The sequence below is a fragment of the Eschrichtius robustus genome, chromosome 7 (genome assembly GCF_028021215.1).
Source record: "Eschrichtius robustus isolate mEscRob2 chromosome 7, mEscRob2.pri, whole genome shotgun sequence".
Lineage (NCBI taxonomy): Eukaryota > Metazoa > Chordata > Mammalia > Artiodactyla > Eschrichtiidae > Eschrichtius > Eschrichtius robustus.
Window position 1 is genome coordinate 90,064,509 of NC_090830.1, and position 18,265 is coordinate 90,082,773.

At 53.0% G+C, this 18,265-nt stretch overlaps 1 protein-coding gene across 1 annotated transcript; it reads right to left on the bottom strand.

Annotated features, from left to right (window-relative positions):
- Positions 1-1,120: 1,120 nt before the first annotated feature.
- GDF10 (growth differentiation factor 10) lies at positions 1,121-13,566 on the bottom strand. The gene is made up of 3 exons (XM_068548930.1): positions 13,260-13,566; positions 3,246-4,171; positions 1,121-1,312 (listed from the first exon to the last, which is right to left on the bottom strand). Exons 1-3 carry the CDS (start codon positions 13,564-13,566, stop codon positions 1,121-1,123), a joined length of 1,425 nt encoding a protein of 474 aa, XP_068405031.1.
- Between the last annotated feature and the right edge of the window lie 4,699 nt (positions 13,567-18,265).

Consider the following 18,265-nt stretch of genomic DNA (forward strand, 5'->3'; position numbering starts at 1 on the left):
CAGGCTACCATAGATGTTCCTTTAAATATCTCAGGCACCTCCCCATCACTTGATATCCCCTCTGAGGCTAAGGAGTCGAGGCCACTGTGCCTGCCTGGACCGTGTCCTGCCTGGACGAGCCCAGGGTGGGGACCTGTGGTGCGATATGAGTGGGCAGGACCCTGGAAGGCATAGGAGTGGCCGGTGTCTGGAGCTTAGGATAAAGACGAGAAAGTATGGAGATGGCCTACAGAGGCCTTGGCTCCTAAAGAAGGCTGTGACCCCAGCAGCCACCCAGATGTCATACTTACACATGGAGATCTATCCATATTTTGGAATGGGTGACATTCAGTTTTTCAAGATACCACTGTCCCTTTAATTTATTAGCTTTCCATAAAAACACATACCGTACACAATCTACAGTATAGAAAGTATAATTTACAAAAATATAAAATCTTGGTTATGTTTTAGTATTCCAACGTATCACTGTATGGGTTATTTCAATAAGCACGTTTAAACAATGCACGCTCAACCAGCTTGACTACCTCTGTGGGGAATGGTGTCCACGCCCTCCTTTTTGTTTTAAAATAAAACATATATTAAGAAAAAGAAACCAAAATTGGTTATATGTGCATACTGTATGTATAAAAGCGTTTGCAGTGGATTTTGAGAGAAAACATCCATTTATACCATTATTTAGGCCCTGTTTTCCAGCATCACACTGTGGCCCGAAGTGTTTTAAACTGATTATTTAAACAGAGGTTCTTTCCATGTGAAGGGAGTGAGTGCCTTCAGGTTTGTAGTCTTCTTTCCAGGTTATGAGGTGATAGTCACAAAACCCAGCCTGTGGACATGTCCGGTTTTCAGGCCTTCAGAGCACAGTGGGCAGGCCGTGGGCAACCATCAGGCCAGGGCTAATTCCCAGATCCCTTCAAAGGATTCGGACTGGCATTGAGGGGGCTGAGTCACCAGCAGTGAAAGACCCCAGAATGATGCCCTGGGGTGACAGATGGTGGCCTGCAAGCTGTGCCCTGCCTTTGCAGCTGCACCCTGAGTCAAGTGCTCACTCCAGAAGGTTCAGAGAATGCTGCCCTGCTGTGTGCAGGCGGGGCAGGTTCTTTCCACTCCAGAGCGGCTGGTCTTACCGGCAGGCACAGGTCTCCACAGACATGTTGGGGTACACCTTCAGAACCACATTCCGGTTCTCATCCAGGAAGAGGACCCCAAGAGAGTTCATCTTGTCGGGAACGCAGCAAGGCTCTGGGATGCCCGGGACAATGCCCACGGCCCTGACGATGCTCTGGATGGTGGCGTGGTTGGAGGGGCGGACGATCTGCAAGGCGGAAAGGAGCATGGTCACCTCCGAACTCTGACCACCCTGCAGTCCTCACCCACCCACCACGCTGCCTGCATGTCCTTGACTGAGGCCACAGAAAAGGCATTGACCTAGAAGAAAAGGTGAGATCACAGGGTTGGGTACACATTTCTTCTGAAATCAGTGGCAGACTGAGTCCTAGGGACTTGTGCAAAAGGCCTTCCTGCCCTGAGGGCTCCTAGAGGGAAGGCACATCCCCTACATGGCACTGGCCACTTGGGGGCACCTGCGCGTCACACATCCCCAAGGAGCACCAGGAACTGGGCAGGAGCCCCAGGGGGAAGGCAGGCGAGAAGATTGGAGGTTCTGCCTGGGGCCATAGCTGCCCAGACTTTACAGTCCAGGGAGCACCGCCACGCTTGCCATGTGATCGCGTTCTCAGCACAGGAGGGGAAGCCCTGCAGGCACAAGTGCATCAGTGTGATGGGGCTGGAAACTCACAACTCCCAGGTGGGTCTGACTTTGGGGTGTCAGGCGCTGCTTCATCTGCATCACCCCGTTTTGTCACTGAATCAACCTTATGGGGTGGGTATGACTTTAATTTTCCTGGTGAAACTGAGGCTTAAAATGACTAAATAACTGGACCAGGAGCCCTCAGTTAGAAAGTAGTCTGGCTTGGAAACTATGCTCGCTGGGCCCACACCAGCTCTCTTCCCCTCCCTCCCCAGGCAGCCTCTCACATCCAGAAGAGTCTGGGTCCCAGCAGCAAACACGGCACCTCCCACAAGATGAAGAGGACCACGTCACAGGTGCTTCAGCTCATTGTGGGCCAGAGTTTTATATGCACAGTGCCTCTGGTGGGGAGGTGGGAGGAGAGGGACACCGGCATTTGGGGAGTTCAGGCTGGTGTCAGGGAAGGTGGAAAGACAGCCAGGCAGACTGATAAGGTAAGTGCAGGGTCAGCCAGCAGGAGCCTGCTGCACTCACCCTGCATCCGCCAGGCTGGGCCCTTCCAGCAGACGCCTGTCTCTCTGTCAGGCACCTCCCTTCCTCTCTCCTGCACATGCACGGCTTTGAGGAGAAGCCTCTTAATTCCCAAACAGGTTAATGCGGCCCCACGTCTGTGTCTGGGATTTCCCAGCTGGCTGATTTATTTACGTTCACAGTGGATTTACGCGCTGACTTCCTTTCTTGGAGAGGAAGGCATGACCTGGAACTCAGCAGAGGAGCTAAGTAGGAGGAAAGTGTGTGCTCTGTGCCGAGGTCGACATCAGCAGGCAGCCAGCCCACCGTGGTTCAGGATGTGGGGAGATGGATGGACAGAACCACGGCCCAGCCTGGAGGAAAGGTGAGCATCTGAAAACCCGGGCCAGCGCAATGGGGAAAACAGCCCCATGCTGTGTGTCCTGCCGACTTGTGTGCAGTGAGAGCTAGCTGCCCTGTGAGTTCCTGCCCTGAGTCGGGGATGGGGGATGGACAGTCACACTGGGAAGCCACTGAGGCCAACTCTGTGCTGGTCACAGACACCAACGCCCTGAGGTCCAGGCCAGGTTTCTAGAAGAGCCTTGGTGAGGAGGGGGCTTAAGAGACCTGACCTATGTGCAGGGGGCCAGGGTCTCCTCAACCTCTGTGGATATTGCTGTGTGGGAACACACACCTAAGGAGATGGATCTCCTGTTTTGCAAAAGAAGAAAGGTTCTGATTTAAAACTCAAATTCAATGAAGGCACAGCCAGACCCCATCCATCTGTGGGCCGTATCCACCCAACAGGCTGCCATTTTGGCACCTCTGTCTACCTATTCTCTGCCTTGAGTAGATGGGAGGTGTTATGATCCCTATGTACAGACAGGAAACAGAGTGAGGAGGCAGAGGGACTTGCCTGCAGGCGCAGAGCTGAGAGTCACAATTAGCCAAGGGGCAGAACACAGCGGGGTGACCCCACGCACTCTACCTTGGGCATGGGGAACTCGCAGGCTCCTGAGCAGTAGTAAGCGTCGAACGACTTGGGTGAGATGATCCACTCATTCCACCCGACGTCTGCAAAGTCCACCTTCAGATACCTCCGGGAGCAAACCCGCGGCTCGTCCCACTGCCTCCTCCGGGCTTTCTGCATCGTCTTCTCGTCAAAGTCCAGCACCTGCGAGGAGGCCATGAACACATCCTGGCCCTTCTTCCTGCGGTCCCTGCGGCCCGGCCGAGGCTTCAGTGCACGGAAGGGGCTGGGCCACAGCTCGTGCTTGTGGTAGTGCTGGGCGTGGGGGGCATGTGCCGGCCTCTCGTCCAGCCCCGGCAGCTCGTTGTTCTGGAGCGGCCCAGTGGCCTGCGTGGCCCGGCGCACTCGGGGGTCCGCTGAGCTGTTGGGGGCTGCTCCAGGCTCTGGGTCCCCAGCCTGGAAGGGGTCATATCTCTGCAGTGTCACTGCCACGCTGTTAGGCTCTGAGATGGCCAGGTCGTCGGCGTAGATGAGGATGTAGGGTGCGTGGGGGCCGGGCCTGGGTACCCCCGGGTCCTCCTCCCCAGAATCCAGCTGGGCAGACAGGAGCAGCTCGCCATCCCGGCGGGCCGCCTTGACGATGGGGGAGATGTCCTTGGCCCGCCACAGGCCCCGTGGCGGGGGCAGCAGGGCCATGGCCCCGCGGAGCAGCCCCTGCGTGGCCATGTTCTGCGAGAGGCTTCGGAAGAGCAGATGCTGGCGTGCTGGCGGGCCCGGGGGCAGCAAGTGGCAGGATGCATTCTTGGCCCACTGCTTGCATGGTGCCTCGCGTGCCCAGGGCCGCCGCGGCTCCGAGTAGAAGTGGAATGTGGCCATGAGGATCATTTCTGAGTCCTGCATGGAAGTCAGGTTGAAGAAATACACGGTCTTCTGGTTGACCACTTCTGCGAGGGAAGGACAGACCACAGCCTGTTAGGTTGTGTCCTGGACAGGCCCCCGTGCTCATAGGGTGTCCCGTCCAGCAAGTGGAGGAGGAACGCCCATTGAGGGAGCACTTCCAGGCCAGCCAGACTTTCCTCATCTCCTGTAATCCTCACATTGAACTGATGAGGGCACCCTTTGCTATTTTCAGGGACCAGATGAGGATGAGGGATTGAGGTCAGAGAGGCTGGGGATTGTCATAACCCATTGCAAAGAAAGGAAGAGAAAAAGGTGGCAGACAGGGTAGATGCTCAGGGCTGCTGGACCCTGAAGCTCCAGTTCCTGCCTCTGCACTCCAATGCCTCTCAATGAACAAATGATCTCCCCCACCTTCATTCATGAGATAAGGTGGAATCAGGTATTTGGGATAGCTTGGGTTGGGTCTGAGCCCTGCTGACAGTAGCCCCCCTGTATCTGCACAGCTTTCTATTTTATAGACATTAAATGCAGTCCTTCTTCCAAATGAGGTTTAGTTAGAGTGCCTCACGCTCTCCCAGCATTCTGAGTGGCTTCTGAGGGAAACTGGACTTAAGAACACAGCCATTTGGGTGTCTGCTATTTATTCTGCCCAAGCCCTTTTAAACTTGTTTTACAAAGAAAAAGCACTATCAGGGTTGTACCAGGTCACTCAATAAAATCTCCAACATCCAGGTTGCTCTCCAGAGGCCGGAACTGTGATACGGACCGGGATCCCTCAAACATCACATCTGCAGCTCGAGAATACTCTTGGCCCCTGCATCCCTGGGGCTGTCAACCACTCTTTCCTTTCTCTCTTGGTTCTACCAGGTGTACACCAGGACCCCAGGGCAGAAAGCTGCCCCAAGCCCTGGCAGCATGAGGTCTGTGAATAGCAAGCCCTCTCTAGGGTTTGGATGGGAGGGAGGCATCATCTCCCTGTGATGCTGCAGAAGAGCCGGAGACCAGAGCTGTCAGGTGGGCTGTCTCCCTCCCGCTGCCCTATTTCCTGTTGCCAGGGGTCTGTCTGCTGGGTGAAGCTGGGAGAGGTACAGGGCTTCCAAGAGCGGGAATGTGTGTGTGTGTGTGTGTGTGTGTGTGTGTGTGTGTGTGTGTGTAGAAAATGGGTCACAGTTTCTCTGACACCTGCATCCACAGATTCAGCTGGCATTTTTTTAACCAAAATCTTCAGTTTCTATTTGTTTCTATTGGGATGAAGGCATAATTCTACTGGGAAGAAGGCATAATTCAATTGGGAACTTTCATGTACTTTTAAGGGACTACAAGAAAGAGGAAGGAAGGAAAAGTCAGAGGGCCCAATAAATGCCAGTCAAAGCTTGGGTGACATTCTAAAGACACTACCTTACCTAATTCTCAGAAAAAAACCCTCAGCATGTCCACAGCAGCCCCTCAATATGTCCACACATAAGGAGAAGCACGAGTCTTGATGCACATTTAAACCTGGCTTCCCCAAACACTGCGGCCTTGAGTGTCATGGTCCTTGAGTCCTTAATTTCCCAAAACTCACAGATCACTGCCTTCCTCCCCTGGAGATGCTGATTCAGAGGGTGTGGGACAATGGGGCCCAGGAATTCTTATTCTAACCAGCATTCTAAGGGATTCTAAGTTTGGGAAGCAACGATGGGCAGTGGCTGTGTATCTGCAACATCCGGGGTTGACTTGTGGATGGGGTGCAAGTTCACCAACAAGGCAGCTCCTACCCCCCAAGCTGGGAAAGGCTCTAGGAACCGGGATCCCAGGCCTCAACGGGACCATGCCTTGCTCATCTGCCTCAGAGAGACAATAGAAACTCTATCTCACCTGAATGCCTGGAGGATTAAATAAATAACATATGTAATGTGCCAGGCACAAAGGGGGAATCCCCCAAATGTGCTTCTATGCCACTTTTATCTAAATGACCAAGGCTGGCAGAGCAAGCTCCTGCTACACCAATTCGGGCTCCTCTTACTCAATGGTCCAGCTAACACAGCAGAGAAAGTGTTTTCTTTCATCCAATTCAAGTCAACTCCATTGTTCCGCTAACAGGTTCTTTGCGGGAGAACACTTAAGAGGCTCTAAAATAGACATTTCTGACTCTTTCCAAAGAGCTGGCCCTTCACAGCAGGATGCAAGCATCTTTGGCCTAGAAACCTGCGGCTCTTGGTGAGAAGGAAAACAGCAGACTGGGGGAACCGAGATGGGGCTTCCCAGAGAAAAGCACCTTGGCCCCCCTTCCAGTGCCAAGGTAAAGAACGAGAGAGGATATAAAGAAGGATAACTGTGACCAGCAAGGCAGGGACAGCAGCCTTGGCTTGAGGTGGGTGTGGCCCAATGAAGGTGCTGGGAGGACTGCCCCAGGGTGGCAAAACGTGTTGTAGAGGAGGACGGGGTGGCCTCCCCTGGAGGTTATTTCTGCACGGGGTGCAGGAGAGGGACAGCAAATGCTGCCCTTCCCTTAGGATGGAGAACCACAGAGAGCACGCGCAGGCACTCAGAGAGGGAAGAACCTTAGAGGTCAGGCAGCCTGATTAATTACACTCAGGGCAGGAGTCCTTCCTCCATTTGGCTTGAATGCCTTTGGCCATAGGCAGCTCGCCCCTCACAAGGCAGCCTGATGCGTGATGACCCTCCCCGCTGGGAGCCGTGGAGGGGGAGATGGGTCACTCCCATCTCCAGGGCATGAAGGGCCACAGGCTGGCCCAGCTCTCTGACTGTGCCTGCACGCCTGCATTGCAGGGGGCTCCAGGCTGTGGCTGAGAGAAGGCCACCTACCTGAAGCCTCCCAGCTTGGATGAGCCCAGGTCACAAAGGAGAATCTCCAAAGAGTAGTCCCTATGAACTGTGCCGGTGCCTGTGGCTCCCATCTCATGGTCAGCTAGAAAAGATCCTTCCTTCCTCCCTCCTATCATTCCTCTCTCCCTTCCTTTGCCCCTCCCTGCCTCCCTCCCTTTTCCAGATAAATATTTGGGAAACTCCTACTCTGGGCTAAGTGTTGGGCTGATCAGTGTCCTAGCAAAGGTGATTAGAGGCACTCAGAGGAGCTCAGTCCAGGGATGAGACAGACAGTGATGGTGGGGACCCGCACCTGCAGCGCCCGTCACAGCTTCACAGAGCCGTGTCCAGGAGAGGCCCCCGGCATGCTGGGTGCTTTCAACCTCAGGCCACCATCCTGCTCAGAGCTCTCCGTTGCCAACCCTTTACCAAGGCCCTACTTGACCTGGCCTGCTTACCTCCCCAACTCCATCTGCTCCCCGCACCCGCATCTCTGCCCCCCGCGTCACCCTGGCCTTCCTGTCCTTACAAACATGGAGCTACCATCTCAGGGCTTTGTCCCAGCTCTTCCTTCTGCTGTCATCACTTCTCCTCTAGGAGTCACTCCTCTCTCCTTTGGGCCTTTGCTCAAGCGGCATCCCCAGCAAAGGGTACCACTGACCCCCTTGGCTGAAGGAACAGCCCCATCACTCTGTCCCTGGCTTCATTTGTCTTCACGTCACTTTGGGACATCCTGATATAATGTATTTCGTTGCGATCGTTTCTCTTTCCCTCTAGAACACAAACTCCAAGAGGGTGGGGCTTTGCCAGCTGTGTGCACTGCTGTATCCCTAGATCCTAGCACAAGGCCTGAGTGATCGTCAGTGCTCAGAAATGTGTGCTGAATGGCAGGGGAGGGGAGGGGTCTTTGCTAGATCTGTCTGCTTCACTTAATAAAGTGGGTTCCTGGCCTGCTGCCCTGGGGCTCAGTGAACAGCCTGAAAGAAGTCCAGAAAGTCTCCTTTGGAAAGATATAGCCGATTGTGCAAATCCAGCTGGAGGAACTGCACAGCAGGACGTTTGTCCAGTTACTTCCCCTTGAGCCTTAGTTTTCTCATCTTTAAAATGGGAATAATATTGTTTACTGATTAGGAAGCTCCAAGTTCCAAGCGTATAGGCATGCTTGATTCCTCGTGTTCACAATGAGGGCAGTAGACATGGCAAATGGACAAAAAGATGGAGCTTCAGAGAGGGTACGTGACTACATAACTACATAACTTGCTTAAAGTGCTTAAAGCCCCCCAGCTGGTAAGGGGCAGAGCCAGGGCGTGCTTCCAGGCCTGTCTGACCCCAAGCCCATGCCCTTCCCCACCCACCCCAACCAGGTGCTCTGGATAGAATCGGGGTCTGCCTAACAGCTAATGTAACAAAGATCATGTGCTGTGAACTCTAAAATAGTTTGCAAACATTTTGTGTTCTGCCTCTCCAGGAAAGAAAGGACTGACCTTATTTAGACAAGTTGATCTCTCTATGGTCTTTGGAAATCTGAGAACCCTAGTCAGGTCCACTCTACTGGGCACTCAACCTCCTTCCCAACTCTTTAGGGATGGGACTAGAGAGGAAAGAGGTAGGGAAGCGGCCCTAGTCCAAGGGTCCCCCCAGGCCCCCTGCTGGCCAACTCTCAGGCCAAGAGGACCCTCAGACTGCTCTGCTCTGTAGAAACAGAATCCAAGTCACCTGGAGATCTGTCCCTTCACTCATTGCCCCTGAAACAGCCATCAGGGTGACCAGAGTGAGAATACCGGGCTGAAGATGCAAGCACCAACGTAATAAGCTGAAGGAAGGAAGTGGTGGGCCACCAGTGGTGGTGCAGAGAAGGAAAGAGAACTAATGTGTACTGAGTGTCTATTTTTAGGCAGGCTCCAGAGTCAGGGTTTAAACCCTGCTTCATCACTGACTAGCTGTGGGGCCTTAGGAAGTCACACAACCTCTCTGCGCCTCAGTTTCCTCATCTGTTAATCAAGCAGAATATGTGTACGTGCCTCCTGAAGTTGTGAGATCATCTCTGCAGTGCTCTCAGCAAGGTGTCTGGCACCCAGCACATGCTCAGAACACAGTGGTCATGTAGTGTCACAAGCTACTGCTACAGTGAGGACCCCACACCCCTGGCCCCTGTCCTCGCGCCCAACGGGAGGCATTGCCACCCGTCCACCCTCTCCAGCAGGAGCCTGAGAATCTTCACAGCCTCTTCCCCCTCCTGCATGCAACTTATCCCAGTTCCTATTTCTCCACATCCTGTTTCTCCACAACCACCCTGAACTCTGCATCTTTCCACCACTGTCTTAGCCCACAGTCTGATCTCGACCACCACTGTGACCCCAGGACACTGTCACCCTCACACCACACTCGTGCTTCACAGGGAATCATCTATTACAGATGAAGGGCTAACAGCCTTCACAAACTCTACATATCAGTAAGAAAAAGACCAGAACCCCAAGTGGATGAAGTGGTTTCCACGGGAAAAATTTCAAATGTCAAAAAGCATGAAAAACAATTCAGGATGACCAGCAATGAAAAAAAAACCAGTAACTTCAAATGAGAATGAAGATATAACAAGTTTTACCTGCTGCAACTATGATCCCATTAGGGTAAAAACTATATATAATATTCCACAAAATATTAACTCTGGTTATATCTGGATTGCGATTGGGGATGATTTCTTTTCTTTACTGTGATTTTCTATGATTTCTGGATAAGTATGCATTTCCCTTATAATCTCTTGTCTCTCCTTCTCCCCTCTCCTCTTCTCTCCCTCCCTCCCCCTCCCCCCCTCCCTCCCCCTCCCCCCCTCCCTCGCCCCTCTCTCACCATACGCACTCTCTATACTGCCCCACTGCTTACAGGCCTTGGTGGCCCACTGGTTCACTTCCATTTTCTGCCTCTTTCTTCCTGTTGTTTCCTCCTTGAAACCAAACGCCTCACAGTTCCAGGCACATAGGGCTCTGCTTCACTTCTACACCTGGCTAACACCCCCTGCCCTTCAGAGTCTGTCTGGGGCCTCCTCTGCTCTGTGAAGGCTTCACTGGACCCTCCCCACCAGCCCTTCCCCTGCCAGGTCAATGCTGTCCTGTGGGGCTCCTGAAGCCCACCCCCAGCCCTTTCTCACTCCACTGCCCTACCTGTGCTGCTGGTCACATTCTTCTGTTTACTTCTCCCTTCTCCACCAGCCCGTGAGCTTTTCGGGGCACGGCCAATAGTCTATGCTTTTCTGTGTCCTCTGAGCTTACAGCACCTGCCACTGAATGAGGTGCTCAGGAAAGACTTGGGGAACTGACTGTGACTTTTGGCACTGTCGACAGATGAGTATGTATTATTACTCTCATTTTAGAGATAAAGACACCAACCTCAGAGAGGTTAAGTAACTTGCCCAATATCACATACGTAGGCGGAAAAGCCTAGATTTAAATGCAGGTCGTTTGAGGCTGCAGGTGTCTAACCTTAACCCTTATGGTCAGGCTCAGAAGCTCTCTCCACTGATGTAGACTGAAGCTCTCTCCACCCATGCACTTCAAGGAGCAATGGAAGGGAGGGAAGGAGCCGGGTGGCTGGAGTAATAATAGTAGAGCTAAAACATTATTGAACTTACATGTGCCAGGCACTGTGTTAAGCACTGAACATATCTCAGTTCATTAAAAAAACCCTATAAGGAAGAGAGCATTATTAGTCCCATTTTAGAAGGGAAAAAAACTGAGTCATAGACAAGATCAGTCCCTGGCCCCAGTCACAGACTCAGGATTTGGCCCTTACCACTCCAGCTCACAGCCTGCGCTTGGAACCTGAGTTGTGCTGCCTAGAGGCAGGCAAGGGACACAGTTCCACTGTAACACGGGTTGCAGGGACCACCCCACTGAGGCAGCAGAGGTCACCGTCACGGAGCAGGCTGGGACCGGTACGATCCAGGACCAGAGCTGAAGCCCCCCACGTGTGTGCCTCATCCATAAAATGAGGGGTCCCCACCCAGGCTCACACCTCCTCACAGCTTGGTCGCTGGGTCACAAAGCAGGCACTCTGAGGGCTGGTGAGGGACTGGGTATGAACCAACTTAAGTCAGTCAAGGGAGGAGAAGGGAAACCAAGCTGCCTGGGCCTACTCTCTGCCAGGCACAAACCCCACCTCATCCCATTGAATCTTCACCCCACCCCCACTATGTGCACAAAAAATTGATACTCAGAGAGGTAAAGCGATGTGTACCACAGCACACATACTAGTAGCAGGTGGAGCTGGGACTTGTACCCATAGCTGTTTCAAATGGTTCCAAACAAGAGTATTGGATTTGTCAAATAGTCCTAGACTGATCCAGAATAATTCTGATCTCCCAGGATCTGATCCATCCTCTGTCTCCTAAGTCCTGGGCTCAGTTCTGATGGAGGTTGGGGGAGGGGGCTAGCAGTGAGAACAGCATGAGCCTGACAGATGGACGGTGCCAACCACTGCCACTGTGAACAGCTTGCCCTGGCCTGGCCTCAGTCTCCTTATCTGTAAAATGGAAGGACTGGATCTGAAGTACTGTCGCCAGATCCTTTTCAGGGCTAAGTGTTGCTTGTACCACCCCCAGCCTGTGAAGACTGAAAAACAGACTGTGCACCTCCATGCCTGGGCCTGCAGCAACAGGGTGGGCTCAATGGGTGTGCTCATCCCTTATTGCAGCAGTGAACTTGCTGGCCTTGCTTTCCTCAACTGCAAGGCTTTGGGGACTGAGTTAATGGAGGCAAGGTCAAGTCTACACCTATATGAACACAAGTGTTTTGTACTCCAGGGAAACACGATGCACCAACACTTAAACTGGCCAGTGCTGGGCTTAGGGCTTACACATATCAACTCATGTCATCTTTCCTGCAATGCTACAGGGAAGATACTACCATGACCTGCCCATTTTGTGGATGAGTACACTCAAGTCCACAGAGCTTCAGTGATTTGCCCAAGATCATGGTCGTGCTAGATGATTCTTGAGTGACTTAATAATGGTGCTCCAGAAATGGGCCCCAAGAGGTGAATAAAAGGTACCAGGGAGGATGGAGTTAGATCTGGTTGGCCTGGAACCCAGGAACAATGACCTAGTGAGTCTGCCCAGTAGAGGATGGGGGGAAGGGGCTTCTCTGTGGCAGGAGCTCCCAGTACATGTTTATGCGAGACCAAGCTTCCAGTGTCTGGCTCTGAGGCCACGGTGTGGTACCCTAAGTAACACAGCCAGTGATCAACAAGGAGGTGGCAGATCTGACTCCAGGCTGTCTGGCCCCACTGTTGGGCTTGTTCCCCTCTACCTCAAGAGGGGGCCCTACAGACCAATGGTCTTTCTCCTGATGAATGGCCTCCTCCTTCACAAGGGCTGCAGGGGACCCCCTACCCACATTTTCTGCAATGGCATTCTGAGACCATGAGTAATCTCCATGACAACCAGGGTCTTCCCATCACCCCTGCCACCAGGCTGCGCCTCGTCTCTGCTCACCCAGGGCCTGCAGAGGTCACCCAGCCAGGGTGGGCAGACAGCTGAGGCAGGATTCTGAAATGCTCTCGGAAGCAGGGCAGGTAGGGCTCGGTGCAGCTCTATCCAAGGTATGGGTAAAGGGGAAAGGATCTGCCCAGGAGGGGCAAGGGCAGGAGAGGGGCTGGGAACCCCACTGCCCAAGCTTCTAGACCTTTCCTCAAACCCCCATAGTCTGAACACTTCATGCTAGTGCCTAGCAGGCCTCAGTCTCATGTACCCAAGGCTGGGCACCCAAGGCCATTCTCATTCCACCCCGCTTCCCCAACTGCCACACCCACTAAGTGCCCCAGCTAGAGGGGCACACCCCCTGCCTGGGCCCAGTGCCTGGCACTTCCATCAGGGCTGCATTACACCCACCTGATGGGCTCTCTTCAGTGCCTCCTTCATCTGTCAAGAGCCAACACAGCTGAACGCTGTGACATGGATCCCTACCCCCCGAGCCCCGCCACACACACACGGTGAGCTCCCCCAGCCCAGTCCCATCTCCACGCTGTGCTTAAAGCCTTGTGGATGGGGTCGTCTGTGTCCGGCAAGTGTGACACCCTCCGAGACTTGGCGGCACCCCAGGGGCAGGAACTCGTGTCACTCTGTGCCACTTCGGCGTCCCCACGGGAGGCTCAGGGCCTGGCACAGAGTGCTCGGGGCGGGCGGGGTGGGGGGAATAGTTAATGGAAGAATGAATGAACCAGTCAATGAATAGAAGGAAGAGGCAAAGCGGAGGTACAGGGGTGGGAGGATGGACACGTGAGGAGGACCGGGGAGGATGAAGAGAAGGGGGCCCCAGGGCCCCCTCTACTTACCCAGCCGGGCCCGGAAGCTGCGGACCGTGTTGCCCCCTCCTGGCCGCGCGCCCCTTCGGCTGTATTTCTCATAAAGCCGGAGCATGTGGACAGCGACCATGTCCTGGGTGCCGGGGCCCAGAGCAGCGGCCGCGTCCCCTGGAGACCGCTGGGGGTTCTTGTACCCCGCCAGGCCGTCGGCCGCCGCGGGCGGGGCGGGAGCCGTGTGGCTGCCGCCCGCGTCCTGGAGCAGCAGCAGAAGCAGCGGCAGCAGCGGCAGCACTTGGGGCCCCGGTCCCGGGCTGGTCCGAGCGGGGCCACGGGCCATGATGGGTGGCGGAGGCGAAGGGGTCGGAGCCGGGGAAGAGGAAGAGGAGGGATATCGAGGGCGCACAAGAGGCTGAGAACAAACCCTGCGGCGGGAGGGCGCGCGGGCAGCACCGGCAGGCGGGGCGCGGGATGTCGAGATCTGCGCGGGGCAGAGCTGGGCGCGCAGCCGGGCGCACGGTACGGCCAGCGTTCACGGCCGTCCGGAGCCACGCAGAGCCGAGCCGAGCCCAAGCCGGCGCGCTGCCTCGGCGGACGAGCGGGGAAACTTTGCAGCCCCAGGCGCGCCCGGCTTGGCGGGTTCGAGGGGCGGGGCGGGGCGGAGCGGCCGGCTGCGCCCTCGCGGGGGACCCGGCTGCGCGCCCCGAACCACTCCGGGCCGCCGCCTACACTGCCGTCCGTGGCCCGGCCGCGGTGTGCGTGCGCCCGAGTGTGGCGGTGTGCGCGCGCAGGGGTGTGCGCCGGATTGTGCGCCCAAAGTGTGGGTGGCGTGGGCGTGGGCGTGGGCCGGCGCGCTCCCCGCTCCCCTGCGGATAGCCGGAGACCCGGGCCCCGGCCCGGCTCCTGTGTGTCGGCGCCTCGGCCTGGCCGGGACTGCGTGGGGGCTGGGCGGCATTTAGGGGGGGCCCTCCTGCCGGGTTGCCCCTGCAATGGCATGTGATGATTGTGGTTGCAAGATGACAGCTCCCCCGTGAGGACTCGACGGGGGAATGTGTGTGCGCCCAGTTGTCTCTGAGCCAGTGTGTGCCCAAAATGCAAGAGTGAGGGGAACGCGAAGCCTCCTCGGCATCCTTTGAAAAGAAAAACCCTAACACGAAAGCTCAGCCAACCCAGGACAACTGGAACAAGATCCTGATTAAAATTCAGAATTAGTCGATTGACCCTTTATTTGGCGACTATAATTCTGGTTGTTGAAGGAACACATCAAAGGTGCTTATTAATCTTTGGACATGTAGCCATCAGGCTTGTCCTGAAAAGAAGACATGGTTTTAAATTGTTTTACAAAACGTTTCCAAACTTCAGAATAGGAGAAGAAAATGCTTAGCTTTCCCAAGACTGTGTCACAGTGAGGGTGCAGTGAATCCCTGACCCACCACCCCTCGGTTTAGCCCTGGGGCAGAAGGTCATGAGCTTCATCTTGCCTTTAGCAGGGTTTCTTGTCCATGGATAGAATTTCAGGGCATCTGTGAACTTGGATGGGGAAAACTTACATCTTTATTTTCACTAACCTGTACCTGCAACTTAGCATTCCATATTAGAAACACAGGTAAACAACTACAGTGGTATTAACCATACCTGTGACTTTGTCACCAATAGCCACCAAACACAGATATTTTCATATCACATTTTCTTATCATGTTTCAGATTTCTCAAAATATCACTTCTTGCTCATCACTATTCTGAAATTAAAGTAGTCAAGCTCGCTGCTAGTTATTTAATGAATTAATTAAAAGGCACACATATCACTATGTTGCAAAGTTGTTTTAAAAAAACATTTTGATAATTCTATTTGAATGTGATTGGCTTCCTCTGTAACCCTGCATATTAAGAACATTCTTTTGAAAAACAGTCTATGGGCTTCCTCAGATTGAGTTAGGGGTTCAAGGCCTACATAAAAGGTTTAGGAACCCTTCTGAGGGAAGGAAAGGACCTCTTCAAACCCATATTCTTCCAGCAAGGTCCAGGATACTGTCCATACTACATTTCTAAGGACTATTTGCAAACTTGCAAACACACTGTTCCCTTTACTTGGTAACTTTGGGCTCCCTGAGCCAAAATAGTTACTTTTCTTGGAGGACTCACAATGCAATAATTGAAAAACTGCTGGAGAAAGCTTCCGTTTGGTGTGTAAAACACAACCCATTTGTAATTTTTCAAAATCTTGCAGTGTCGAATTAGAGGCCATCCTATTGAAAGCCTCAGAACCTCAGGCCTGTAGCTTTTGGAAAACGATAGAGAAGCATTTTATTTCTTTTGATAATTCGCACACATCACGTTCAACTTCCCGTTAGTATAGCTCCCGTTTGTTCGGTGAAACAGTTTTCAAAAACGGTGTGCCTGGAGGTGAGATGACCAGTCACAGTCTTGGACTTGATGAATCTCTCCTCGAAAATGATCCACACCAACTTTTACTGCTCCCTTCCCCCAGCCCCACCGCCACTTCCCTCCTTCTCCCCGTGCCCCTCACTTCCCCTCCGCCCCCCTCTCCTCTTCTCCCCCAGAATGCCTCTGACCTGTACCGGCTGGGGGTAACCTCTGCTCATGGGTAGTTTTGTCTCTGCTGGGGCCATACACAATCGAGGCCTGTGAAAAGGAGTGTGAGTCCGCAGGAGGCCGGGACAAGCTGGGCTATTCGGGGTCTGTGTCCATTAAAGCCTCCTTGCTCTCCTTAACTCATTCCCGCTCCATTCAAGCGAGCCCGAGGGTCAGGCTTTAGCCGGCACTAAAACCTGTAGGGTACAGATTCTCTGACATTGTTGGGAAAGAATTAAGGCATCAGCCGGGGACGGCTAATATTTCTTGCCTCATTTTATTGCCGAACAGCGGGACTGTAAAGTCTTGAACACTGGAGCACTATGGCCCCCTTTCATGTAGCCGAGATGATGGGATAAAAATGTGTTTGGTGAAGCAATTCAGATTACCACCGGGTCACATCCTCGCTGGCTCCCAGCATCGCCTGCAAACAACATCGCTGAGACAAGAAACAATCGCTGTGCAACTTCAGCTCAGGCAGAACAGTGTTACTAGCGTGGAAATGAGGCTAACTGTGGAGCTTGCCAATGAGAATGTTTGGTTTTTAATAGCTCAGGCTGCAGCTCAAAATAAGAGTTGAGATGGCGGACGGTGGATTCAAGTCCTGAGAGCTGTGATTTCTCGCAGCTTCTTACTAAAATGATCCTGGTCCTGGGAGCTTCCGATGCTATTTTTACCAGGGTCTCTGAGGTCTTGAACTTGCCGTCAGGGATGGAGAGTGTTCTCTCTAGGGTGATGAGAGGTTGTTTGGGGAACCTCGGTCTCCCAGGCCTATCTGCCACGTGCTCTGGGGTGGCAGGGTTTCCTTAGGCTCAGAAAGCCCTGAGCCTCCATAGTTATAAAGCTCCACACTTGAGTAAAGGAGAAATCAAACTCTGGATAGTGTGGGAAGCAAGCTGATTCAGTTTCATCTGGAACCTTGCCCCAAGTAAACCCCAAAGGAAATGTTCCTGAGCAGTTGTTTCATGATATTGTCCAGTTACCTTGTGGGAGAGTCATTTTGTGGGTCTAACTAGCTCTGTCACCCTGGGACGGCCCCATCATCTCTTTGGAACCCTGGCTGCCTCCTGTTTAAATGAGAAGACGGACCTCCTGGCTGTTTCAGCTCCAACATGCTATGCCTGAGTCTGTGGACTCATGTCAACTCATTCTTGGAAATGAGAGCATCTCCATGACCTTTTAGAGTCAATTGGGATGAGGTTCATATCCCTATTTTCACCCCTACCTTGCTGTACTGCCTTAAACAAGTTACTTGACTTCTCTGGGCCTTGGTTTCTCAACTCTAAAATGGGGACAAGAATAGGATATTAGGAGTATCATTGGTAAGGTTTTAACATGAGATGGTACTAAACAGCATTGATCCTTGTTAACTACCCTTTTTATTTATCGTGTGTTCCAAAGAGGTTGTAGCCTATTTAAAATGGATCCCGATTCTGTGAGATTTGATGAGAGGTTCAGCCTGGCCAGTCCTTGTTCTCTAGAGGAAATGCATTTCTTAGTGCACAGTCCCAAGAGCTGAAAAGATAAAGAAAAGGAAAGAGAATGTTTCCTTGTTTAGGAAGTCATAGACCTCTACTAATGTGCCTTTATCATCAGTGTCTGTGGGTCCCCATCCAAAGATAGGGTGGATGATTCATGCCTCTTCATCTAGATTTCTTAAGCTCTTGGCCCTTAGGACAAAAGAAATGCGAGCAAATCCCTCTTCCCATTTGGGGCATGAGCTGTGAAAAGGCGGCCGAAGGGTTTGCTGGGGCGCTAGAGACAAGAATCCCAGGGCCTCCCCCAGGCTGCCAGGCCCAAGTGTAATAAATCTGTGAAATAACAAGCACAAAAGACTTTATAATCAATGACAGATTTTATTTTTGTTCTGGCAAAATCCATCCACGGAGTTAACATTTTATAGGGAAATAACTACCCACTTTGTGACTCCTCCCCAGCCCATATTCTCTTTCTGAAAGTTGGGAAAAACTCAGAGAATCAAAGTCGGCTCCTCAGAGAACCGTGGCAGAAGAAAGCATGACTTTCCCTGGGTGGGAACCCAACTCTCCCGTTACTTCCGAGGGTGGCTCTGGCCATTCATTTCTGTTTTGCTAAAATACCCGTGACATGTGAATAAACCAGGATTACAGAACATTGTCTCGGTCAGTAATCTGAGCCGGCATGGGCTCTGGTTTGATGAAATATGGTGCTCTCTGAGCAAACATGGGAATTGGTATTACTTCTCGTTAAAGCTGAACAGTGGGACTATTTAGAGCTGATGCATGAATGCTGCACTGTGGGGAGTGACAATTTGAAGGGAGCTGGCTTGGGGGGAGGGGAGCGGTGGTGTGGGGGAGTTGGCCGGAGCAAGCCAGTTAGGAGTTGGCGGGGAGGCAGCCAAAGGGACACTTTAGAAATCAGGACCCCTTAGGGGCTGCACCATCTCCTTACGACCCCAAAATAAGCTT